General features: G+C 38.6%; 1 protein-coding gene across 2 annotated transcripts; it reads right to left on the reverse strand.

Annotated features, from left to right (window-relative positions):
• Positions 1–3,306: 3,306 nt before the first annotated feature.
• On the reverse strand, positions 3,307–18,880 carry ddx59 (DEAD-box helicase 59). Of its 2 annotated transcripts, none has more exons than XM_003223610.4 (8): positions 18,739–18,880; positions 14,225–15,036; positions 12,374–12,541; positions 10,265–10,354; positions 8,182–8,433; positions 6,784–6,936; positions 5,028–5,156; positions 3,307–3,678 (listed from the first exon to the last, which is right to left on the reverse strand). In XM_003223610.4, the coding sequence occupies exons 2-8, from the start codon at positions 15,023–15,025 to the stop codon at positions 3,412–3,414; spliced, it is 1,860 nt and encodes a 619-aa protein (XP_003223658.2). In that variant the 5' UTR covers positions 15,026–15,036; positions 18,739–18,880; the 3' UTR covers positions 3,307–3,411. The 2 variants fall into 2 exon arrangements, with proteins under 2 accessions (XP_003223658.2, XP_062836863.1); XM_062980793.1 differs by having other exon boundaries at positions 18,670–18,866.
• Positions 18,881–25,074: the final 6,194 nt, after the last annotated feature.

The raw sequence follows: 25,074 nt of genomic DNA on the forward strand, positions 1-25,074 counted from the left end.
GTGAGGCAAAGAGGGATTGGGCCGCCAGTATGATGTTTGGAGCAACACCTCCGGTTCCCAAGCGGAAGCGCCTGCGAGTCAGCAAGGTAAGGAAGGGCAAAGCGATCAAGGCAAGAGTCCAAGACTGTATCCATTTAGGTGGGAGGAAGGGTGCATCTGTCTACACAATGTATGTGGAAACCACTTGAACTGCCATGGGCCAATGCTGTGGAATCCTGGGAGTTGTAATTTTACAAAGTCTGGTCCCTCATCAAACTACAAATCCCACGCAGTAAGTAAATGGGGAAGTGTGTTAAAGCACTGAGCTGCTGAACTTGCAGACCGAAAGGTCGCAGGTTCAAATCCCGGGGGCGGAGTGAGCACCCGCTGTTAGCTCCAGCTTCTGCCAACCTAGCAATTGGAAAACATACCAATGTGAGTAGATCAATAGGTACCGCTCCAGCGGGAAGGTAACGGCGCTCCATGCAGTCATACCGACCACATGACCTGGAGATGTCTATGGACAACGCCGGCTCTTCGGCTTAGAAATGGAGATGAGCACCAACCCCCAGAGTCAGACATGACTGGACTTAACGTCAGGGGAAACCTTTACCTTTAAGTAAATAAAACTTTATTTCTATCCCACCATATTTCCGCATGGAGACTCTGGGCAGCTCACAGCATAAAAGGCAAACATTCAATGCCATAAAAATACAAACAAAAATTAACACATTCCAATGGACAATACAAATTTCATTTAAGTCTACTGTCAGTCTCAGGGCCCTTCCACACAGCCCTATATCCCAGAATATCAAGGCAGAAAATCCCACAATATCTGCTTTGAACTGAGTTATCTGAGTCCACACTCAGATAATGGAGGATTTTCTGCCTTTATATTCTGAGATATAGGACTGTGTGGAAGGGCCCTCAGATAACCCAGTTCAAAGCAGATATTGTGGGATTTTCTGCCTTGATATTCTGGGTTATGTGGCTGTGTGGAAGGGCCGTCACTGAACTCATAAGGTTGCAATGAACAGGACACTCAGGACACTTTTACACTGCCATATAAAATTCCAGATTGTCTGCTTTGAAATGGGTTCCCATCCACACAGTTGAATTAAAACCCACATTATCTGCTTTGAACTGGAATATGGCAGTGTGGACTCAGATAATCCAGTTCAAAACAAATATTGATGTCTTTTATGCCTTGAAATGGCTGTAAGAGCCCTGCATTGCCAGATAATCTGCAATAAAATGATAATCTGGGATCGGATCCTGGCATATAGGGTAGTGTAGATCCAGCCATAGCCAAACACAGAACTACAGATAGATTTTTCTCTAATATTTTACTAAAGGCCCTTCCACACAGCCATATCAAGGCAGAAAATCCCACAAGATGTGCTTTGAACTAGGTTGTCTGAGTCCACATTGCTATGTATTCCAGTTCAAAGCAGACAATGTGGGATTTTATTCAGTTGTGTGGAAAGGGCCTCAGGCTTGATTTACACTGCCCTATATCCCAGAATCTAATCCCAGATTATCTTCTAATCCCAGATTATCTGGCAATACAGACTCAGGGCCCTTCCACACAGCCATATAACCCAGAATATCAAGGCAGAAAATCCCACTATATCCGCTTTGAGCTGGTTTATCTGAGTCCACACTGCCATATATTCCAGTTCAAAGCAGAAAATGGGGGATTTGATTCAGCTGTGTGGAAGTGGCCTCATATAATCCAGTTCAAAGCCAATAATCTGGAGTCAGATCCTGGGATATAGGGCAGTGTAGAGCCAACCTGAGTCTCTTTAAAAATAGCTATGTCATATATTCTTGTGTATATATTGACCTTGTTTATAAACAAAGGGTCGATTTTAGGAGAACATTTGGATATGAGTTAAGGTGCCACTCACACTGAACCAAGGATAACAACCCTGATTTAAGGTAATGTTTTAAACTCTGATTTGAAGACTTATACATGAGTCTTTTTGTCTGATTTGAAGCCCAAATATTGATAAAGCCCGGGGATTTAATTACTCAAAGAAAGAAGAAATGTATCACCAATGCAAAGAACAAGAAGGGTGGTTGTCTTCTGCTGTGAAACACAAAACTGTGCCATATTAAAGACTAATATGTAGCAAGACACTTCATAGACAGCTCACTTTGGCCCTTCTACACTGTCTTATAATTCAGATGATCAAAGCAGAGAATGCACATGATCTGCTTTGAACTGGATTATATGAGCCTACACTGGCATGTAATTCAGTTCAAAGCAGATAATCTGGATTTTATATGACAGTGTAGAAGGGGACTATATTTCACTATAGACCAGTCGTGTAACACTGCCATATGACAAACTGCATTTATTTTGGTTTTGTTTCTTTTCAAAAGAGACAAGTGAAAACTTCCACATTCCAGTGGGCAGTAATTGCAAGAAAATTCACTTTATACTGAATCAAACTATTGATCCTTCTAGCAATGGGTCATTTTTGGCTCCACTTCTTGCAATTTGTTGTCTAACAGGGATCCTTATTTATTCCATCCTCTCATAGCAATATGGGAATCGGATTCAGAGTACCTTAGATTTCCCTAAAGCCCTATCTATACTGCTATATAATCCAGTTTCTGAATCCAGATGATCTGCTTTGAACTGGATTATATGTCAGTATAGACTCATATAAGGCAGTTCAAAGCAGATCATCTGCATTCAGAAACTGGATTATATGGTAGTGTTGATTCAGCCTAAAGGAACTCTAGCCACCTCACTAAACTTCAAATCCCAACATTCTACAGAATGGAGATATGGCGATTGAAGTGGCATCAAATTGCTATAGCAGTCTGGTATAACCGCAGAAATATATACATTCATATCTGCTCCTAGCATTGTGCCACTTTGACTGCTTCTCACTCCATGTTGAACAAATATGAGGCATCCATTGCCTTAACGAAAAAAACAGAACTATCCATTTAATATTATTTGTGGGATGCTGGGCAGCACTTAATGTGAAGCCCACACTTTCTTAATTGTGCTCTTCATATTGCACATGAACCCATCAATTGTAGAGCTTCCATGCACCATCTGTAATTCATAGGACAGTGCATATGTTTAACCTGAACTATATTTTGCATCCAAAATAAAAAGCGTCTGGTAACAAATCTTACTAAGCGACCTGCAGTAAATTTCCAGCCCATGAAACAAAGCAGAAGATTAAAATGCCAAGATGTAAATATGACAAATTGTGATTTTGTACACAGTTGAACTGAAGAGAAGAATTCTGACATCCTACTGATATCAAACACCCGCTGAATCATGAAATTAAATCAATGGGATTTCAAAGGGATTATTTTTATTCGGATTATAGCCAAAGAATTATGAAGTGCGAGTTGAAAACGGCTTTTCATTTACAAATGTAATATTTACAAATACAGTACAGCTCATTGCTTCTGAAAGGTGCTTTTGTCATGTTTTCTGATAATGTCCATAAGGTTGTCACCAGTCACAAGTCCCTTCTGAGACTGTTTACTTCTCTGCTGTTCTTTCCTCTTTTGGTCATGAAGATACGGAGAGTTCAATAACTGGGGAGGGAGGATGGTGCCCGTGGGTTTCACTCGCTTCACAACATCCCAGAACAGTTTCTTGCTGTTGTTATTAATAAAGGTAATTGCCGTTCCGCTGTGACCGAGCCGACCTGCTCTTCCAACCTGAGAAATTAAAAGCAACAATGCTTAAGGTTGGCCAAATTGTAAAATTGAGATGGCTATATTATTTACAGTGGAACCCTTCATCATAGTTACATCTGAAAATGTCAACCCTTATGCCACTGTATCTTGGCAGCACCAAACCAAACATGACTTCTCAGCAGTTACAAGATTGTAAGCCAATTTTTCAATCTTGAAACTAATGGACAAGATGTCAAATATTTTCTGTATCTATGAAACCCATTCAAATGACTCCTTTCAGTGAAAGCCACACTTCATCCTACCAATTAGCATTCATTGATTGATTAGCTTTCATTGACAATGCAGCCTGTCCTCTACATTATAGATTCAACTTTTGCGGATTTGATTACATTATTCAACAAAATTTGGAAAAATTCTGTTCCTGGGTTGAAAGTGTTATTTCCTGTTTAATTGTGCAGTACTTACTTTGCAAGTAGTTGTTATAACCCAGAAACTTTGTTTTTGTGGCTGTGACAAATTATGTTGAATTGGATGAGACTTTATGAAATATTCATTGAAAACCTACAGCAAAATGTACTGTAGGATGTCCCACCAAAAACATTTTTTTTGCAATTTGATAAATTTTTTATATGTGTTTATGATAGAACCAATTAGGAAATGATATTTATAACACAGGAACAAAATTGTGTTACATAGTGTTATTTGCAGATTTGATTATACATCCTTTTTGAGAATCTCTAGATTCCCCAATGTAATTCTATATGGTCAACTTCTGATGGATCATAAAGGCATGCTGGAGGACATAGAGATCCCCTGAGAGGTATTCTCTCAAGTTACAAAAAGCTCTTTTTAATTCAAGCATTTTCCACTTTCACAGGGTCCTGTGAACCTAACCCCATGAGAGTGGAAGGCCTATTGTATTTAGTAATGCTATGCCAAAGTTATTTACTGTTTTCTTACAAAAGGGTATGCAATGTAGTCTGTAGCATCATAAACACAAATATTCAACATATTTTAATTAGTCTTGAGTAATTAGTGTTAATTAGTGTTCCATGTGAGAACATATGGCCAAATTACAAAAGGAAGAAAAACTCCTGATACAAAAACTTTTTTTTGCTTTTATTTAGTTGGGACAACTCAGGTTTTCATATACATATTTACTTGTTAAGTATTGCTGAAAGCTGACACATGCAGAAAAATCAGCTTTATTATTATTCTCAAAGGCCACACATTTGAAGATTTGTCAAGCAATTGTACAAGATTCAGGGGAGGCCCAAAGAACTGGATAAAAACCCACACAACTAACCTTTGAGTGTAAAGCTATACTATAGAAATACCCAATAATAATGAAAACACAGATGTGTATTTACCTGGTGTACATATTCATCCATACTAGATGGCATGTCAAAATTTACCACCAGCTTAACGTTGACAAGGTCAAGTCCACGTCCAAGGATTCCTGTGCTTACAACGACTTCATACTTTTCTTGGAATAAACCCTAGTTCAAGGAAGAGATATATAACATTTCAAGTAAGAGCTGTTTGACTGCAAGATATAAGAAATGGTGGGATGGGGAGGGGGGAATGAAAAATATATGATTTATTTATTCTTTCACAAAGACTCAGAGGTTTCCCGTTACGTTCGTGCAACACGCTAAAGTGTCACGACACAGTTGGGAAAGCTCTGTGTTATGTAATTTTCTAATGTTTGCTATCAAACCTAAGAAAATGTCACAGAAAAGTGACCATCAGGCTAGCAATATTGTCTGATCACATCTGGAAACAAAAACAGGAAAAAGGCAAATAAGAATAGAATAACACTCCTAAGTATTTTAAGAGAACTAAAGCTACTTCTTCCCAATTATATTCTTTGAATTCAAGTTCCGGAAAAGCACTTTTCTAGTTGCCACTTTAAATGTTCACGTTTGTTTTAAAACAGCCAAGAATAAACTGAATCGAGGTGGCAAACAAAACATATAAAAAAAAACCTCAGTGGAACCCATTGTAGTCATCATGAGAAATAAAGAGAGTGGATAAAAAGGGATTCACTCATAATACTAAAACTGGGTTTATTCCATTGAAGCTGAATTAGCTATTCCAGACAAATAAAAGGAAGCATTTATTTGCACAGCTCAAAAAATACAGTTTGCTATCTCAAGATGCACCATGGCCACCAACTTGCTTTTAAAAAGTATTAGACAAAGTCATGGACAATTTCTGTTGTTTTGGGCCCTTGGGTCAGCTTTGATTTACAATAACCATATGAGGCCTCCGAGAGAGCCTGTTATTATCTCAGTTAACAACCAGTCATGGTGGCTATATATTATCTTTTTTCCTAATGTCATTATGCTTCCAAATACCAGTTGCTGGGGAACAAGAGCAGGAGAGTGCTATTTATGTCCCTACGAGCGCCCCACACACATCTGTTTGGCCATTGCAAACCCCCCCCCCCAAAAAAAAAACCAAAGCTCAACTAAATAGAAAGCTTTCTCTGATGCAGAATGACTCTTTTTATATTCACCACCAAACTTTTTCAACATCGACTGCATACAGGGAGGCAACTATCGTAGGCATAAGATTTTGGAGGCATGAAATTGTTATTTATTGATCTTGCTGTTACTGTATTACTGTATTTTTACAGCCACATTGGGAAGAAGTACCTCTGAGACCTAAGAGTATTTTAAGAGTTACTAAAACAATTGACAACATATAATTATAATAATTTAAATATATAATTATAATATTTTAAATAATAATTATTATTATTACTGTTATTGTTGTTATTATTATTTTATTTCTTACTCACCTCTCCTCATGGCTCAAGGCACGTTACGGAGTAATTAAAACACATAAACATTGTAAAAATTCCACACGTACACATATTAAAATATATTTCTATAAAAGATACATATTAAAAGGTATTTCTATAAAATACACAGAACAGTTATAACCATCTTTAATACTTATTTTGTACCAACAATAGGACTGCACAGAACACTATGGTCACAGAATGATTCAGTAGTTGCAGTCCTGAAACTCTATAAAAATTATGCTGTCATTCAGAAATGTGGAAAAGAAGAACACAAGTAATCAAGAATACAGACCAGTAAAGAAATGGCTACAAACCTGTAATATAGTATTTCTTTCTGTCTGTGTTTTATCGGCATGCATGGATATTGTTTCCAAGCCTGTGATTTTATGAACAGCATCACTCAGAAGATCTGCACCCAGTTTACACTCCACAAATACCAGTATTGGCGGCTTGAAAAGTTTCTTATCCTAAGCAAAGGGAAACAGCTTAATTTATTCTTGCTTATCAACACAGACAATGGTTGCCAATAGCAGTTACAGCTCATTTTATCTTCCACAGCACTCCATCATCCCACCGAAAAAGTGATGATTTTATAAAAGCCAAGTGCGGACATTACATTTTGCAGTTCTATATTCAAAACCATAACTTATGAGATTCACATCCAAATACTGATTTGAATTTATTTTATGATATCTGCTTAGCCGAGAGAGCCAGTATAATATTTATAGCATCAATTACTACAAAGAATTGAAGACAAGGAACACAAGGCCCCTTCCACATAACTGTATAAAATCCACAATGAACTGGATTATATGGTGGCGTGGATTCAAATAACCCACTTCAAAGCAGATATTGTGGATTATCTGCATTGATATTCTGGGTTATATGGCTGTATGGAAAGCCCCAAAGACAAAGGCCATTAATTTAAAAAGCTTTTCAGCATCACTTGCGCAAAAGTACTATATATGTGATTTTGTACTACTATATATGTTAGCATGGGATCATACATTAGTGAATGAGCACATGTTTTGTCTGGATACTCTAAGACGCAATCATTAACATTTCCAGATGGAGATGGGCCCTTTCTACGTTACCATATAATCCAGATTATCATATCAGATAATCCATGTTGAACTGGATTATCTGAATCTACACTGCCATATAATCCAGTTCTAAGAAGATAATCTGGATTTTATATGGCAGTGTAGAAGGAGCCATGCAAAACCTCTTGTTCAAATCCTGAAGAGCTGCTGTTTGTCAGTATAATAATACTGAACTAGATGGGATACTGATATAACAGTTCAAACAGCTTCCGATGCTTTTAGCTACTAATATAGAAAGAAATCGGTTAACAGTAAACTAATCAATAAGCTGTTTGTATTAGATTTAACAGAAAGGTCTACCAAAGCGGATTACAATGATTAGTAATAGTAGTCTCCCAAAGGAGACTCAAGCCCCTTCTACACTGCCAAATAATCCAGGTAATCAAAGCAGATAATCCACATTATTTGATTTGAACTGGATTATTTTAATCTACACTGCCATATAATCCAGTTCAAAGCAAAGAATGTGGATTTTATACGCCAGTGTAGAAGGGGCCTCAAAGTAGTTAACACTAAAAACCATACAGCATGTATATTACCCCATCACATCTGCAATGTCCATGATTAGCAGAGGCAAAACCAGAGGGATCTCTTCCCACAAATACTTACATTTAGAATTTCAAACAGTTTCTTCTTTTTCGAAGGTTCCTCCACCCACAGAATAATCTGGCGGACATTGGAACACGGCTGGTTCTTCTCCCCGATGGTTATTTTCACATGGTTTTGGAGAAGCCGATTTGCCAACTGCTCGATACCAAAAGGCATTGTGGCCGACACCAAAATAGTTTGATGGTCTCTGGGGATATTCTCCAAAATATCTAGCACCTGCTGCTGGAAGCCCATCTTCAACATAGTGTCGGCCTATTTAAACAAAGAGAAAAATGAACTAATTAGCATCAGGTTTTCATTTGATGTGCATGGCTGAGAAAATAAATATTGCTTCATGCAATGGATTTGATTTACAGGAAAGGAGATTCTACTTGAACATTAGGAAGAACTGCCTGACTGTGAGAGCTGTTCAACAGTGGAACTCTCTGCCTCGAAGTGTGGTGGAAGCTTCTTCCTTGGAAGCTTTTAAACAGAGGCTGGATGGCCATCTATCAGGGCTACTTTGATTGTGCTTTTCCTGCATGGCAGGAGGTTGGACTGGATGGCCCATGGTGTCTCTTCCAACTCTATGATTCCATGATAAAAATTCATTATCAATGGATTCTCCTTAAGATGGAAAAGTGTGTTATAGTTTGATTGCTTCAATGGATTTGGGAGATTGAGGTTTAAGTTCTTGCTCAGAAATAAAACTCATTGCAGACATTAGGGCAGTTACTCTCAACTTTACCTGCCTTACAGAAAGGCAGGCATTTTAAAAAAAGAAAGTTTTTAAGACTGAGTCAGAGGGTGTTTTGATGCTTTTAATAGTTCTAATTGTTTATTTTTTAAAACAGTACTAGCTTTAATTCTATTTGAATGTTTATAGTCTTTAGGTTTTAAATTGTGTATCATTGTTACCACTGTTTAATGTTTTGAGCCTCTTTTAGAGAAAAAAGTGATATATAAATCAATGTAATAACAACACTATATAACAAAAATCGTTTAAAAAAATCTGTTCCTGGTGTGAAAGTGTTATTTCTTGTTTAATTATGTGGTACTTACTTTGAAAGTAATTGTTATACTTCAGAAAATTTGTTTTTGTGACTGCCACAAACTATGTAGAATTGGTTGAGACTCTATGAGATATCCATTGAAAAATTATAGCAAAATGTGCGGCAGGATGTCCCACAAAAAAAGTTTTTGCAATTTAATAAACTTTCCCCATGTGTTTAAGATAGAACCAATTATGAAATGACATTTATAACCCAGGAACAGAAATTGTGTTACATAGTGTAATAAGATGAATGACAATAACGGAAAGAAATGTAAAGCCACCATGAGCTGACAAGAAAAAATCTAATACTGTAAATGAAAAAAGACTGAAGCACTAGCTATGCCCTTTAAAGCCCTATACAGTTTATGTCCAGATTACCTAAGGCCCTTTCTACACTGCCATTTAAAATCCAGATTATCTGCTTTGAACTGGATTATATGACAGTGTAGATCCATATAGTCCAATTCAAAGCAGATAATGTGGATTATTTCCTTTGATAACCTGGATTATACAGCAATGTAGAAGGGGCCTCCAGCAGATCTAAGATTTAAGATAAATTACACTGCAACAAGCCAAAAAAACAACTACATAGGAACATAATTGAAATCTACTACACAATATACATATGTACATATCTTGCTTACTAAGGCCTAATGTATGTGCTTGCTAAAGTCCCATCTACACTGCTATATAAATCCAGATTATCTCCTTTGAACTGAATTTTATAACAGTAGACACTCGTATAATCTAGTTCAAAGCAGATAATGTGGATTATCTGCTTTGATAATCTGGATTATATCACAGTGTTAATCCAGCCTATATGGAAACAGTCACTGCAGCTGCTGTTTAAGGCCCCATCTACACTGCCATATAATCCAGTTTCTGAATCCAAATTATCAACTCTGAACTGGATTATATGGCAGTGTAGACTCATATAATCCATTTCAAAGCAGATAATGTGGATTCACAAGCCGGATCATATGGTAGTGTAGATCCATCCTAAGAAACATCCACCCAAGATTTTGTCTTCAAGACATAATAAAGACTTACCTCATCCACTACAATTATTTTGATATTATGGAGTTCAACAGAACTTTGCTTTAGAATTTCTAGGAGCCTTCCAGGTGTTGCTATTATAACCTAATAGAAAAATTGGGAGAAAACAACTTCATACAATAAATCAAAATCTCAAAATATTTTTATTGAATTGATATATTCAAATTCTTCCCTGTCATCAAAACTCAGGGAAGCACAGAAAATAAATCCATTTAAGCAATGTAAAGCAGTTTGAATTCAAAACAATATGGAATAGTTTAAACAAATTAAAGGCATATTAAACAACTAAACAAATGTGATTATAATCTTCCACAAGCAATGGAAGAGACAAGTCTCTGTGTGTTTATTGTTAGCCTATATTCAATAAAAGGCCTTAAAGAGTATTTTATTCTGTAAAAGCCTCACGGTTTGGTCTATGTATTGAACCAAGTGGCCTTTTCCAGGAGACAACACATTCAAAATATCAACAGCAGAAATTTGTTGGCAAAAAAAAATCTGTCTATAATGTGGAGTGTAAAATAATAAAAGGGCCATCATTTACTGAATAATCATGAAGTCTTTTTATACAGTAAAACATAGATCATCAGTAAGTACATGGAGACTTTCTTGTCCTTTGCTTGCAGATATTATAATCCATGCTCTTCAGTGCCTGCTATGACAATCTTCAACAAACCTATTCACCAACGGGCCAGGGAGGTTTTTAACAAAAACACTCAGGGCAGGAAGTTGCATTTCATCAGATAAATTAAACTACTAGAAAAAAGAGGTGTTTTTTTCTACCTGAGAGTGTTGTTTTCTAGTTCTCCCAATCTGTTTTGATTCCCAAGCCCCGACCACCCATATAAGGCATTCCCTGGGTTACAAACATCCGATTTACAAATGACCCCTAGTTAAGAACGGGGGTGAGACAACAGGAAGTGCAATAAATCTTCCCCTCGGAAGGGAAATTCAGTCCTGTAAGAGTGGGCAAAAGGTGTCTCCGCTGAAGCTCTCACCAATTGTTTCCACAACATGCCATTTTTTTTCCAAAATCCAGGGACAGAAAGTGCAGTGAAATCTTCTGAAGAGTGGCACAGACAGAAAAACAAAGACCACAGGGGTGTTAACCATTCCTTATGCTATCCAAAGCTATATATATATATAATATATTCACTTATTTAACCTGGTTTTCAAATGTGGTAAAGAAGGATGGCAGGATCTTTCGTTTTCATAGATGGAGATAAGGGGGACCAAGATTATGAAGAATAAAACCTGTTATAATAAGTGTTGATGGTTTTAACTATTCATTTTTTAGCTAGCCCTAGATTAAATTCTGTTTCAGTGTTCATAGGCTTCGGGTTTTAACTGCACATGGTACTGTTTTAGCACTGAGTCCCTTTGGAGAGATAGGTCGGTCTACAAATAAAGTTTTATATTATTATTATTATTATTATTATTATTATTATTTTCAGTCTCATTAAAGCCCCTTCTACACTGCAATATAAAATGCAGATTATCAGCTTTGGACTAGATTATATGGCAGAGTAGACTCACATAATCCACCTCAAAGAAAATAATCTGGATTATCTGATGTGATAATCTGGAAAATATTATAAAAAGGAAAAGAAGCATATAAATCAATATCATCATCATCTAATTATGAAGGAGGGCACAGGGTGAAATAGGATAGGCATCTTACACATTTCCAGAAATCCTTTTACTAAATTCCTACTGTATGGTTTGTATAGAAATTCATACTCTCTTCACACTCTCATCAGCATCAGAGGAAGTCCAAACATAATTTGGAATTCTCTGAAAAGATTGAGAACAAAAAAAAATATTGATTTTGGGCTCATACCCTAAAAGGCACTAGATCGCATCTGATCTTGGAAGTTAAGCTAGGTCAGCCCTGAGTAGTACTCATATAGCAGACTGACAATAAATACCAGGTACAGTAGGCTATATTGCAAAGGAAGAAATTGGCAAAATCAACTCTGCATATTCCTAGCCTAAGAAAACCTTTTGAAATTCACCAGGTTATCATAAGTCAGCAGGCAACTTGAAAGCGAACACGCACACACAAATAATTTTATGCTGTTCTACATATTAGGGCAAAAAAGTCACCTTAACGTTCTGTTTCAGGCGATGAAGCTGAGGCGGTAAAGGTAATCCTCCAACAAGAAGAACTGTTCTCATGTTTGGTAGCCCAACCATAAGCTCTTTCGCCTGTTTCTCAATCTGGATAGCTAACTCCCTGGTTGGCGTCAGAATAAGAGCAGATGGTGCTTCTACCTAAAACAAGAAAAGAGTTACACATGTCACCAATACATTTTCACAAATAAAACTCTCATCTAACTAAAATATAAAGAGAACTACTGGTACCCCTTAGATCAGCTCAAGAATCTTCTTTTCATCCAGAAGTAGGAATGACATAAAACAATCAGGGTGTGGCATTAGATACCAGGGGAATCTATTCTTATTTTGATCATTCTTAAACACAGAAATAAGAGCGAGTGGGTGAAATGTTACAGAAATGGTATAAAGGCCCATTCACGCATCTAAATATGGGTTTCAGGCATTAAAAAGATTGCTGCAATGGCTAGCAAAGATATCTGAATGAGTCATCAAAGAACTAGACCTTTTGTACCAGCCAAATATCACACCAAGTATAATTATTTGCAATGGCATCCATTCACAAAGGACCCTTCCCCACTGCCATATAAAATCTAGATTATCTGCTTTGAACTGGATTCTATGGCAGTGTAGACTCAGGGCTCTTCCAGACAGGCCCTATATCCCAGGATCTGATCCCAGGTTTTCTGCTTTAAACTGGATTATATAAATCCACACTGCCAGATAAAACCTGGGCTCAGATCCTGGGATATAGGGCCTGTCTGAAGGACCCTCATATAATCTGCCATATAATCCAGATTAGCAAAGCAAATAACCCACATTATCTGCTTTGAACTGCATTATATGAGTCTACACTGCCGTATACTCCAGTTCAAAACAGATAATCTGGATTTTATATGGCAGCGTAGAAGGGGCCTAGGATGGATGTGCTCTCTCCTTACATTGACAACCTTCATGATGTCAAAAGCAGTTAAATATTTCATTGTGCTTGCAGCAGAACAGTATTTTTGTAATTCCCAGGATCAAAAACATGTCCTGAAGGGTTCACCAATCATCCTGGACAGATTTTAAGTGTACACAATAGGATATACAAGACAAAAGAAAACACACATATGTCATATCATCTTATACACAGTGTAATCACTCGGCATCTGCAAGGCTTGCTAAACAGGCTGATTTCCCTTTTGTGAAATATAACTGAAGTATTTTCTGTAAACTTCACTATAAACACTGCACATTGTTGCTAACAGAGGCCCCTTCTACACTGCCATATAATCCAGATGATCAAAGCAGATAATCCATATTATCTGCTTTGAACTGGATTATATGAGTCTACACTGCCATGTAATCCAGTTTAAAGCAGATAATCTGGATTTCATATGACAGTGTAGAAGGGACCACAGTGTAAAAATGGATGGCATTCAGAAATCTTTCACTGCTTCCAATTTTTGTGACCCCAACATTGAACTAAGGGGACCCCATTTGGGGTCGGGATCCACAGTTTAAGAAGCGGTGCTTTAATATTTCATAATATTTTAATAATCTTAACTGCTGGCTATGATCTCTCGGTTGACTGGGACAATCTTGGCCAATTCAATAAATCCCTTTGCATATCCAATCCACTGGCACTGAACTTTTTTTCTTACTTTCAAAGCAATGGAATGAAACACAGAACTTCAAAGCAAAACCGCTACCAACCAACCAGAGAATTATTCCTCTAGAATTCTCAGTATAACAAAAGATAAAATCTCATGGAGGATTTCTTCCAGGAGTAACCTCCCTTGTTTGCAGGCACACACACGGAAACGTGTCACACAATTTCCACCTCTTTTTGAACTTTACCTCTCCCATGGCTTTAATTATAACAGGAAGCAGGAATGCAGCCGTTTTTCCTGAGCCTGTGTCAGCTGTGGCCACAATATCCCTGCCCAGCAATCCAACCGGAATCATTTGCATCTGAACCGGAGTTGGAACTTCATAGCCAGATTTTTTTAAATTGGAGCTCAGAACATCAGGAAAGCTACAGTGTTCAAACTCAACTATGGGTCTTGCAATTCCTTCACCTTGGACAACTATGCCAAGCTGTTGTTTTAAGTTGTCAATCTGCTCATCTTGAAGACTTGATACAAAGGCATTTTCTTCATAGGCATAAGGGCCATTCAGGAAACTGGGGGGAAGTTCTGCTTTATTAGTAATAGCCAGTTCTACGTTTTCTTTCTCCTCTCTGACACGTAAAAGGTGTTTGGCTTTACACTCCAAGCTGCAAACGTCTTCGTCCGTCTTGTCGCAGATATACTCCCCATAGCGGCCACAGACCACACATACAGGTTCTCCAGGTAGTGGCCAGCGTTGGGTTTTACAGAACGATTTTATGGGCTCCTCCACAAGAGAACTGTTCTCTTCGTTGGATTCAGTAATGGCCACTGATGCATTGTGAGAGATCTGTGGCTCACTGTACCCTTCTACTGGTTTGAATACATTCGTCTCTGTGGCTGGTACATCTCTTATATCCGACTTGGCCTCTCTGAACTCTGTAGCCTTTTCAAATGAGGACTCATCTGGAGAGGACTTATTCTTTTTAGCTACACAGGTCTCCGAGTCAACTGCACTCCTCTTGACTTTAAGAGACCTTGGAACAAACATTCTTCAGAACCCTGTAATAAAAGCAGAGAGCAATTATCAGAAAACCCAAAGACAGATTCTCATGCATTCTTTCGGGAACAGTTTCTGTTAATTAGAAATTTCAGGGTACTGTGTGTGGAATCCACATTTGATATATGTATTTTGTTGTATGTACAGTAGAGTTTCACTTATCCAACATAAACGGACCGGCAGAATGTTGGATAAGCAAAAATGTTGGATAATAAGGAGGGATTAAGGAAAAGCCTATTAAACGTCAAATTACGTTATGATTTTACAAATTAAGCACCAAAACATCATGTTTTACAACAAATGGACAGAAAAAGCAGTTCAATACACGGTAACGTTATGTAGTAATTACTGTATTTATGAATTTAGCACCAAAACATTGCAATGTATTGAAAACATTGACTACAAAAACACTGACTACTAAAAGGCAAACTGCACTAGATAATATAGAACATTGGATAAGTGAAAGTTGGATAAGTGAGACTCTACTGTATTTTATATTGATATGTTTTGACTATGCAATCCATGAGGAGAGGTGGTGAACAAATACAATTTATTATTATTATTATATTGTATGACACAGCAAACAAGATAGATATGCTGGATTTCGTATCACAAAATCACAAGTCGAACACTTCGCAAGTGTCTAGGACTGTGTGATGTATTTTTGGATGATGCGCGCAGATCCCAGTAGGGTGGCCTTTTGCAGTTGGCAGATCGTAATTTTGTCAATGCTTATTGTTTCCAAATGCTGGCTGAGATCTTTTGGCATGGCACCCAATTATTATTATTATTATTATTATTATTATTATTATTATTATTATTATTATTATTATTATTATTATTATTATTCTACTTCCGGTCACTTCTTGTTGGAAAAAAAGGCCTCTCCTTCACCTAAAAAGGGGCAAGAGGACTACAAAATGGCACAATTTTCCTTTAAGTCCCTTAGGGGGCATTGAGGAGGCATTTTGGTAAAAAACAAATGGAGAGAATTGCTTTTGTTTTTGGAGGAAGCCAGCGGAGTGAATGTAGTGCTCCAAGACGTCTACCCCTTTTTAAAAGTCAAATGAAATAGTTGCCATCACTTAATGTAGCAGTAGCAAATGATGTAATTTTTTAACAGATTGTATGTTGTTACACATACAGATTTCAATCCTTGGGTTCACATGGCACCTACCTAGAACATCATTCTGGGAGGAAACTAGTTTAACTGCTTCAGGATTCAATAAAAGACTACAAAATTAGCTTGATCCAGACTTTAACTAAAATGACTGCTATCTTATTGCTATCTTGTGTTAATGACAAAAAGTTTGGATACCAGGAGTAGGACAGAGTAGGATTATGGGACAAACAGTGCATACTTAACGGGTGTCATTTTTTCTGACTGTGCATTGCACTGTTCAGTGTATCATCAGCTCTTTTTAGTTCTTAAAAGTACTACCTGGAAGTATTTGCTCTACATCTTATATCAAAGTAAAACTAATGCAATAGCAGCAGATGTATATGTGTACAGGTTGAGTATCTCATATCTGAAATGCTTGGGATCAGAAATGTTTCGGATTTTGAATTTTTTCCAATTTTGGAATTTGTATAAAGAGATATTTTGGAGGCATTACCCAACTCTCTACACAATATTTGTTTATGCTTCATATACACATCATATAATAGCCTGAATGTGATTTTATTTTGTTGTTTATTCGTTCAGTCACTTCCGACTCTTCGTGACCTCATGGACCAGCCCACGCCAGAGCTCCCTGTCGGCTGTGGCCACCCCCAGCTCCTTCAAGATTAAGACAGTCACTTCAAGGATACCATCCATCCGTCTTGCCCTTGGTCATCCCCTCTTCCTTTTTCCTTCCATTTTCCCCAGCATCATTGTCTTCTCCAAGCTTCCCTGTCTTTTCATTATGTGGCCAAAGTACTTCATCTTTACCTCTAATATCCTTCCCTCCAGTGAGAAGTCGGGTTTTATTTCCTGGAGTATGAACTGGTTGGATCTTCTTGCGACGTTTTTATATAATATTTTAAATAACTTTGTGTATGAAGCAAAGTTTCAGAAAGCAAAAGAATCACTTTCTCAGATATCCATACGGACAATTTTGGATATTGGAGTATTATAGATTCCAGAATTTCAGATAAAGGATGCTCAGCCTATATATATTTCACATAGCCTGTTCACATGGTCTATTGTTAATTGTATGATAAGTTTTAATTGCGTTAATTACTTCTGATCATTATTAGTCATTAGAGAAATGTGTCCCAATTATTTTATTTTGTATATTCAAATTTCTCACTTATTATTTTGAGTTGTTTTAGAAGTATATCCCGATGTTGTCAATTTGATTGTTTATTATTTTTGAAGTGTTTTTTATGTTATGTTTCTCAGGCACTGAATGTTTGCCGATCTTCTGTTGTTCACTGCCCTGAGTCTCTTTTGGGAGATAGGGCAGTATAGAAATATTTTTTTAATATTACTTTTATTATTACTGTATTACTATATGATTTTTATTTGATTGTTTCACAATTCAGTTTTGAGTGGGTGAACACTGGAAAAGTTTTCTCTATCCACTTCCTCCATGCCATGTATACCTAAAGCCCCTTCTACGCAGCCATATAAAATCCAGATTATCTGCTTTGATAATCTGGATTATGTGGCACTGTAGAAGGAGCCTCCGTTGCTATTTGTTTTTGATACAATGCATGTGCTTTCCATCAATTTATTTCTGCATTGCATTTTGGCCCAGAAATTTCAAACACACACACAACATAGAATGTAAAATGTTACAAGCATTTTGGAAGCCTATATCAAATAAAATGTGCATAGATATAATTGAGTTGAGTTGCAATGCAATATGCCTGAGGACACAGGGAAGAGAGAAGTGGACACATCCACTGCATTTATACATGTTTACACTAAAAAAAAATGCAGTTTGACACCACTCTAACTGCTCTGGCTCAATGCTATGGAAGTCTGGCAGAGAAAGCTAAAGGTCTTTTAAGAAACTACAACTCCCATGATTCCATAGCACTGAGACATGATAAAGTGGTGTCAAAGTGCATTAATTCCACTGTGGGGATGTGCTCTGTGACCCTGACAATCAGGGCTTTAATCCCTGCTCAGTCCTGGAAACTCACCGGGTGATCCTGTGAGGAGGCACAGGCTGGATCTATATTGCCAAGCAGATAATCTGGATTTTAAATGGCAGTGTAGAAGGGGTTACACTCTCTCAGCCTCAGAGGAAGGAATAAAGCAAACCCTCTTGGAACAAATCATGCCCAGAAAGCCCTGGGATAGATTCGCCACAAGTCAGGCCCCTTCTACACTGCCTTTATATCCCAGTATCTGATCCCAGTGGAGACTCATATAATCCAGTTCAAAGCAAATAACCAGAGATCGGATCCTGGGATATAGGAACTGTATAGAGGGTGCCTCGGAAACCACCTGAAAGCCCACAACAGCATCTGTGTGTGATTCTATAACCAGTCGTTCTCAACCTTTTAGTTTTCCCAGCTTTCGGACTTCAACTCCCAGAAGCCTCTGCTAGCTTGACCAACTGTGAGGAATTCTGGGAGCTGAAGTCCAAAAGCCTGGAAGGCCATAGGGTTGCGTTCAAAGGACTATTACCAGAGCCTACTTTAAGTAAAGCAGAGAGATCAGCATCAATGGGTCCAATGCAGCCCTCCCGCCTTCCCGATGGCATTACCGCGCTCCGGTTCCCCCAAGCAGCCGGGATTCCTCTCTGCAGGCGGCGGATGTAGCCCTCCGCTTCCGCCGGGGCCTCCTCGCCATCGGCACGCAGTCGCATCATAGATTCCGCCCTTTTCTCTTAGAGAGAGAGAGAGTTGATTGGCACATGCCTCACACTTCCGGCTCCGCTTCGACGCTCCTGAGCCAGAGGATAACTACTACTATCCCAGCAGAGGAGTCTTTTGAGTTCACCCTCTCTCCTGTTGTTATCACGCTCAGGGACCCAACAGAAAGTAATGCTTTGTTATGTTGTCGAAGGCGTTCATGGCTGGAATCACAGGGTTGTTGTGTGTTTTCCGGGCTGTGTGGACATGTTCCAGAAGCATTCTCTCCTGACGTTTCGCCCACATCTATGGCAGGCATCTTCAGAGGTCAGGAGAGAATGCTTCTGGAACATAGTCATACCGCCCGGAAAACCTACAACAAACCAATGCTTCGTTGTCTGGATATTTCTGGCTTTTTTTTTTTTTAAAAGGGGTTTTAAAGAAGTCAAACCTGGATGCATTCTGTTTCAAAAATGAAAAATGCAAAGAGAAAAACTAGCCAGGTTGTGAGTTTTTCGGGCTGTATGGCCATGTTCCAGTAGTATTCTCTCCTGACGTTTCGCCTGCATCTGTGGCAAGCATCCTCAGAGATTTGTTCAGAGGTCTGCTGGAAATGAGACAAGTGGAGTGCATATACGAGGGTGGGTTTAAAAGTTGCCTCCTGTGTCATAAAAATGTTGTGAATGAACATCCAACAGCAGAAGTTGCTACAAATCATAGCCTGAACTATCCTCTACTCCAGTGTTTCTCAACCTGTGGGTCCCCAGGGGTTTTGGCTTACAACTCCTAGAAATCCCAGTCAGTTTACCAGCTGTTAGGATTGCTGGGAATTGTAGGCCAAAATATCTCAGGACCCACAGGTTGAGAAGCACTACTCAAAACTACCATTCAAAATAGTCACTATAGATTTGTACACATTCGCACCACAGTTTAACCCAGGCATCGAAACCACGAGTTTTGCTTTGTGACCCATGATTTCAAAACTGTTTAATCTTCATTCAAGTCATTGAATGAAACCACACAGGTTGTATGACACAGGAGGCAAAACATTTGGATCCACCGTCATATATGGATACCAAAGTACATAGCTGCTCAAGTACCAGTACAGCTAGATCATCTCTTATCCAGAAACCTGAAATACAGTTGTCCCTCCAGTTTTGCCTTTTGCAGATTTGATTTATATTATTTTAGGAAATCTACAGGTAGGTAGGTAAAGGTTTTCCCCTGACATTAAGTCCAGTCGTGTCCAACTCTGGGGGTTGGTGCTCATCTCCATTTCTAAGCTGAAGAGCCGGTCTTGTCCACAGGCACCTCCAAGGTCATGTGGCCAGCATGACTGCATGAAGCACCGTTACCTTTCCGTCGGAGCAGTACCTCACATTTGCATATTTTCATACCGCTAGGTTGGCAGAAGCTGGGGCTAATAGCGGGCGCTCACTCCGCTCCCCTGATTCGAACCTGCGACCTGTCGGTCCACAAGTTCAGCAGCTCAGCGGTTCAACCCGCTGCGCCATCGGGGGTTCTAGGAAATCTGTAGATCATGTCTATTCTTCACAATGGCTCTATGGTCAACTTCCTCCAGTCATGATGAAAGACCTAGAAATATCTAGAGAGAAAACTACTACAAATTTCTCTCTGCTCCAGTGTTCAACTTCCAGCAGAAGTTGCTAGATAACCTAGAAATTCCTAGAGAGGAGTTGGAAAAAATAGCAATTTCTTTATTTGCAGTTTTTTACTTTCACAGAAGTCCTATGCTCCAGCAAATGCAGAAGGCTGACCTAGACTCTAAAATACAAAATTGTCCAATGGATGGTTCAGTCGTGACACTTTTGCTTTCTCATGGTTCAATATACACAAACTTGTTTCACGCCCAAAATTATTTAAAATGTGGTGTAAAAGTTATAGTCTGTATAACAGCGGCGGGAGCGGCTGCTGTTAGCTCCAGCTCCTGCCAACCTAGCAGTTCGAAAACATGCCAATGTGAGTAGATCAATAGGTACCGCTCCGGCAGGAAGATAACGGCGCTCCATGCAGTCATGCCGGCCACATGACCTTGGAGGGGTCTACGGACAACTCCGGCTCTTCAGCTTAGAAATGGAGATGAACACCAACCTCCAGAGTCAGACATGACTGGACTTAACGTCAGGGGAAACCTTTACCTTTTTTATATGGTGTATATGAAACACTAATGGATTTCATAGTTTAGACTTAAGTTCTCTATAAATATAGCCTGAAGGCAATTTCAAACTATATTTTTAAATAATTTTGTGCATGTAACAAATTTTTTGTCCATTGAAACATCAGAAAACCAAAGTGTTACTATCGCAGACACTCGTGTGGACAATTTAGGATTTCTGAATGAGAGATGTTCAACCTAAATACCTCCCTAAAAACCATCAGAACTCCATAAAATAGAATTATAATCTCACTTATCCAACCTTCGCTTGTCCAACGTTCTGTAATATCCAACACAGTCTGCCTTTTAGTAGTCAATGTTTTTGTATTCAATGTTTTCAATACATTTCAGGTACAGTAGAGTCTCACTTATCCAACATAAACGGGCCAGCAGAATGTTGGATATGCAAATATGTTGGATAATAAGGAGGCATTAAGACAACAAATTTGGCAGAAAAAGTAGTTCAATACGCAGTAATGCTATGTAGTAATTACTGTATTTATGAATTTAGCACCAACATATCACGATATATTGAAAACATTGACTAGAAAAATGCGTTGGATAATCCAGAACGTTGGATAAGCGAGTGTTTGATAAGTGAGACTCTACTGTATTTAAAAAAATGGAGATCATGTCTCTCCTCAACCTTCTCTTCTACGGACTAAAGGACCAAACATGCTGGAGTATTAATGGGCATGTATAAAACAATGTGATTCTTTTAGTGAAGAGAGCTGAGGACTGACACTGTATTTACTTTTCATTTATTTACCACTGTACTTCAGATGTTGTATTAATTTAAGAGAGAGGAAATCACAGAATTCTGCCCATTGGTAGGGAATTGCAGTGGAAGTGCACGGTATCCTAATTTATTTATCTGTATCCTTTTGCATGGGATATGGTGTTATTTCCCTGTGCTCCTATGAAGTTATATTGCCATTATATTATACAGAATTCTGCATGAAACAAATTTCTGAATGCATCAAAACCTTTCAATATTCTTGCGCCCACAGAAAGCCAGCCCTATAAATTAAGGTGTCATTTCTCGCAGTTGGTGCATCATTCAGATTGGCTGTTGCTTAGAAACCCATACTTGCTTCAATGAGTCAATTAAAGGTGCCACTGCACTCTCTTTGGTTTTCCTTTAGCCACATTCCTTTTCTCGGGTTATTAAGTTTCAGGGCACTTACAAACTGCCTTCAATTTGCACCTCCCTCTCCTTATCTTTAGGGACCAAGAGGGTACCACTTTGTTCATTTTTTTTTTTTTGCTTAGTTGCTGGATCTTGAGCCGTGGCTTAAGTTAGAGGGAAAAAGCCAAGAGATGAAGCTTTCATACCAAAATACATTATTTTGATATAGGTCAGGGTGCACAACGTTTTTTTATCCCTAAGGATTGCGTTTGATGCAGAAATAGTGACCACACATGTGATTCTTTTTTACTTGCTATAAAGGGATAGAGATCTTTCTTGTAAGGAGTAACTTTTCAAACAATGCAATGAATAAAAGAAGCAATTTTCATCTACATAGTAACTTGCCAGGCTCTGTGTAACCCTGATATGGAAAAACAAAGCAATCAGTGCTTGAAATGTGTGTTGTGTTTGTATATGTATAAGGTAAATGTTTCCCCTGATGTTAAGTCCAGTCGTGTCTGACTCTGGGGGTTGGTGCTCATCTCAATTTCTAAGCCGAAGAGCCGGCGTTGTCCGTAGACACCTCCAAGGTCATGTGTCTGGCATGACTGCATGGAGTGCCGTTACCTTCCTGCCAGAGCGGTACCTATTGATCTACTCACATTGGCATGTTTTCGAACTGCTAGGTTGGCAGGAGCTGGAGCTAACAGCGGCCGCTCACGCCGCTCCCGGGGTTTGAACCTGGGACCTTTCGGTCTGCAGCTCAGCGCTTTAACGCACTGTATATGGATGTAATATATATACAGTATGTATCCAAAGGCCAACTGTTTGAGAAGAAGGGCACATAACGATTTGGCCCCTTCTACACTGCCCTATATCCCAGGATCTGATCCCAGATTATCTAGCAGTGGAGACTCATATAATCCAGTTCAAAGCAGATAATCTCAGATCAGATCCTGGGATATAGGGGAGTGTAGAAAGGGCCATAATCTGCATCCTCAATAAGTCTGGATATTTATAGCCAGAGTTATCTACTTAGCCCCTTCATGTGTTCATTGGATATAGTTGGTCTGGTATTATAAGAGTCTGGACAAAAAAAACCTCCGATTTTTTTTTCTGGATGGTTACATCAATACCTTGAAAGTGTGCTGCTTCAATCTTCTTCCTCAGGCTGGTTCTACACTGCTTATAATCCACATTATCTATTTTGAACTGTGTTGTCAAAGGCTTTCATGGCCAGGATAACAGGGTTGTTGTTTGTTTTCTGGGCTGTATGGCCATGTTCCAGAAATATTCTCTCCTGACGTTTCACCCACATCTATGGCAGGCATCCTCAGAGGTTGTGAGGTATGGAGAAACTAAACAAGGAAGGTGTGTGTGTGTGTATTAAATAATAATAATAATAATACTTTATTTATACCCCGCCACCATCTCCCCGTGGGGACTTGGGGCGGCTCACAATGTTACAAAAGTAACAGCGCAAATACATTAACAATATACACAGTTTAAAACACAAGAAGATGATAAAACGGAAGTTAAAACAAAGGTTTATACAACAGTAATAATATCAAACAACCACCAAAGCAATTCAGTCAACTTCAAAGGTGGGGGGGGGGGGGAACTATAGCAGCAATATATGATAAAATCATTAGATTAAAATGAAAGGAACCTAATAACATTCAGAATAGAATTATAGTGAGGCTGGTCTCTCCAAATAGCTGTCTCTCCAAAGGCCAGCCCAAACATCCAGGTTTTCAATTATTTCTTAAAGGACGGTAGGGAGGGCGCCAACCTAATCTCCCTAGGGAGGGAGTTCCAGAACCGAGGGGCCACAGCTGAGAAGGTATATATAAAGTTTAGATATATAAAACTTCCTTGCTTAGTTTCTCCATACCTCACAACCTCTGAGGATGCCTGCCATAGATGTGGGCGAAACGTCAGGAGAGAATACTTCTGGAACATGGCTATACAGCCCGGAAAAAAAATACAACAACCCTATTTTGAACTGGATAATACATTGTCATATAATCCAGTTCAAATCAAATAATCTTGATATAGCAGTATAGAAGGGGCCTGAGTCTACACTGCCATATAATCCACTTCAAAGTAGATAATCTGGATTTTATATGGTAGTGTAATTCCAGCCTCAGTGAAATCTAGCCGTTGATATGACAAATATTGCATAGCAAGTTCCTATACACATGGGACAGGGATTCTGCAAAATGCATATATTTTTTAATGATTATGAATCACCAGCACTGTTTGGAGAGGAAGGAAGCTTGAAATGTGCTGTCATTTGTTGGTAGTGTCTCTCTCTCACACACACACTTTCTCATATGTGTGAGGTGTTTCAGGCATTCCTGTATTTACATTAGAAAGGATACTCTGAGACTTGTGTTGTTTGAGTCATTCTTGTTTATGCAAATATTTGAGTCATTCTTGTTTATGCACTAGCTTTCCAACAAGTATTTCTAGGGCAATCCACGGAGAGCTTGAATGAGCTCTCTGTACCTTTTTGGTGGCCTGAACCTGGACCTTCAGTGATGCCGGACAAGAAAGACATTGATATGACCATGAGTCAAACATTAAGTCAGGATTTCTCTCCCAACCTCTGCAGAGCAACAGCATATATAAGCAAAGGCTAGACTTTATGCTATTCAGTGCAGAGGCCATCTATGGGGAAGGACAATGAGCACGAGAAAATTAGGAAATGAATGATGGAGTTCAGACTGCTCAACTGCATAAGCAATATCAACAGGGCAGTTAATCTGCTTCAAGTTTTAGTCTGAATTTTAAAGGAACCATCCAAGGTGCGGAATTCCAACCCCAAAATTAGTGCAGCACTGCAAACAACTCCCTTAAATTTCAGACATAAAGCAACATAAGATGGATCTACATGGCCATATAATCCAGATTATCAAAGCAGATAATACTGTATATATT

This window comes from Anolis carolinensis, chromosome 4 (genome assembly GCF_035594765.1).
Source record: "Anolis carolinensis isolate JA03-04 chromosome 4, rAnoCar3.1.pri, whole genome shotgun sequence".
Taxonomy (NCBI): Eukaryota; Metazoa; Chordata; class Lepidosauria; order Squamata; family Dactyloidae; genus Anolis; species Anolis carolinensis.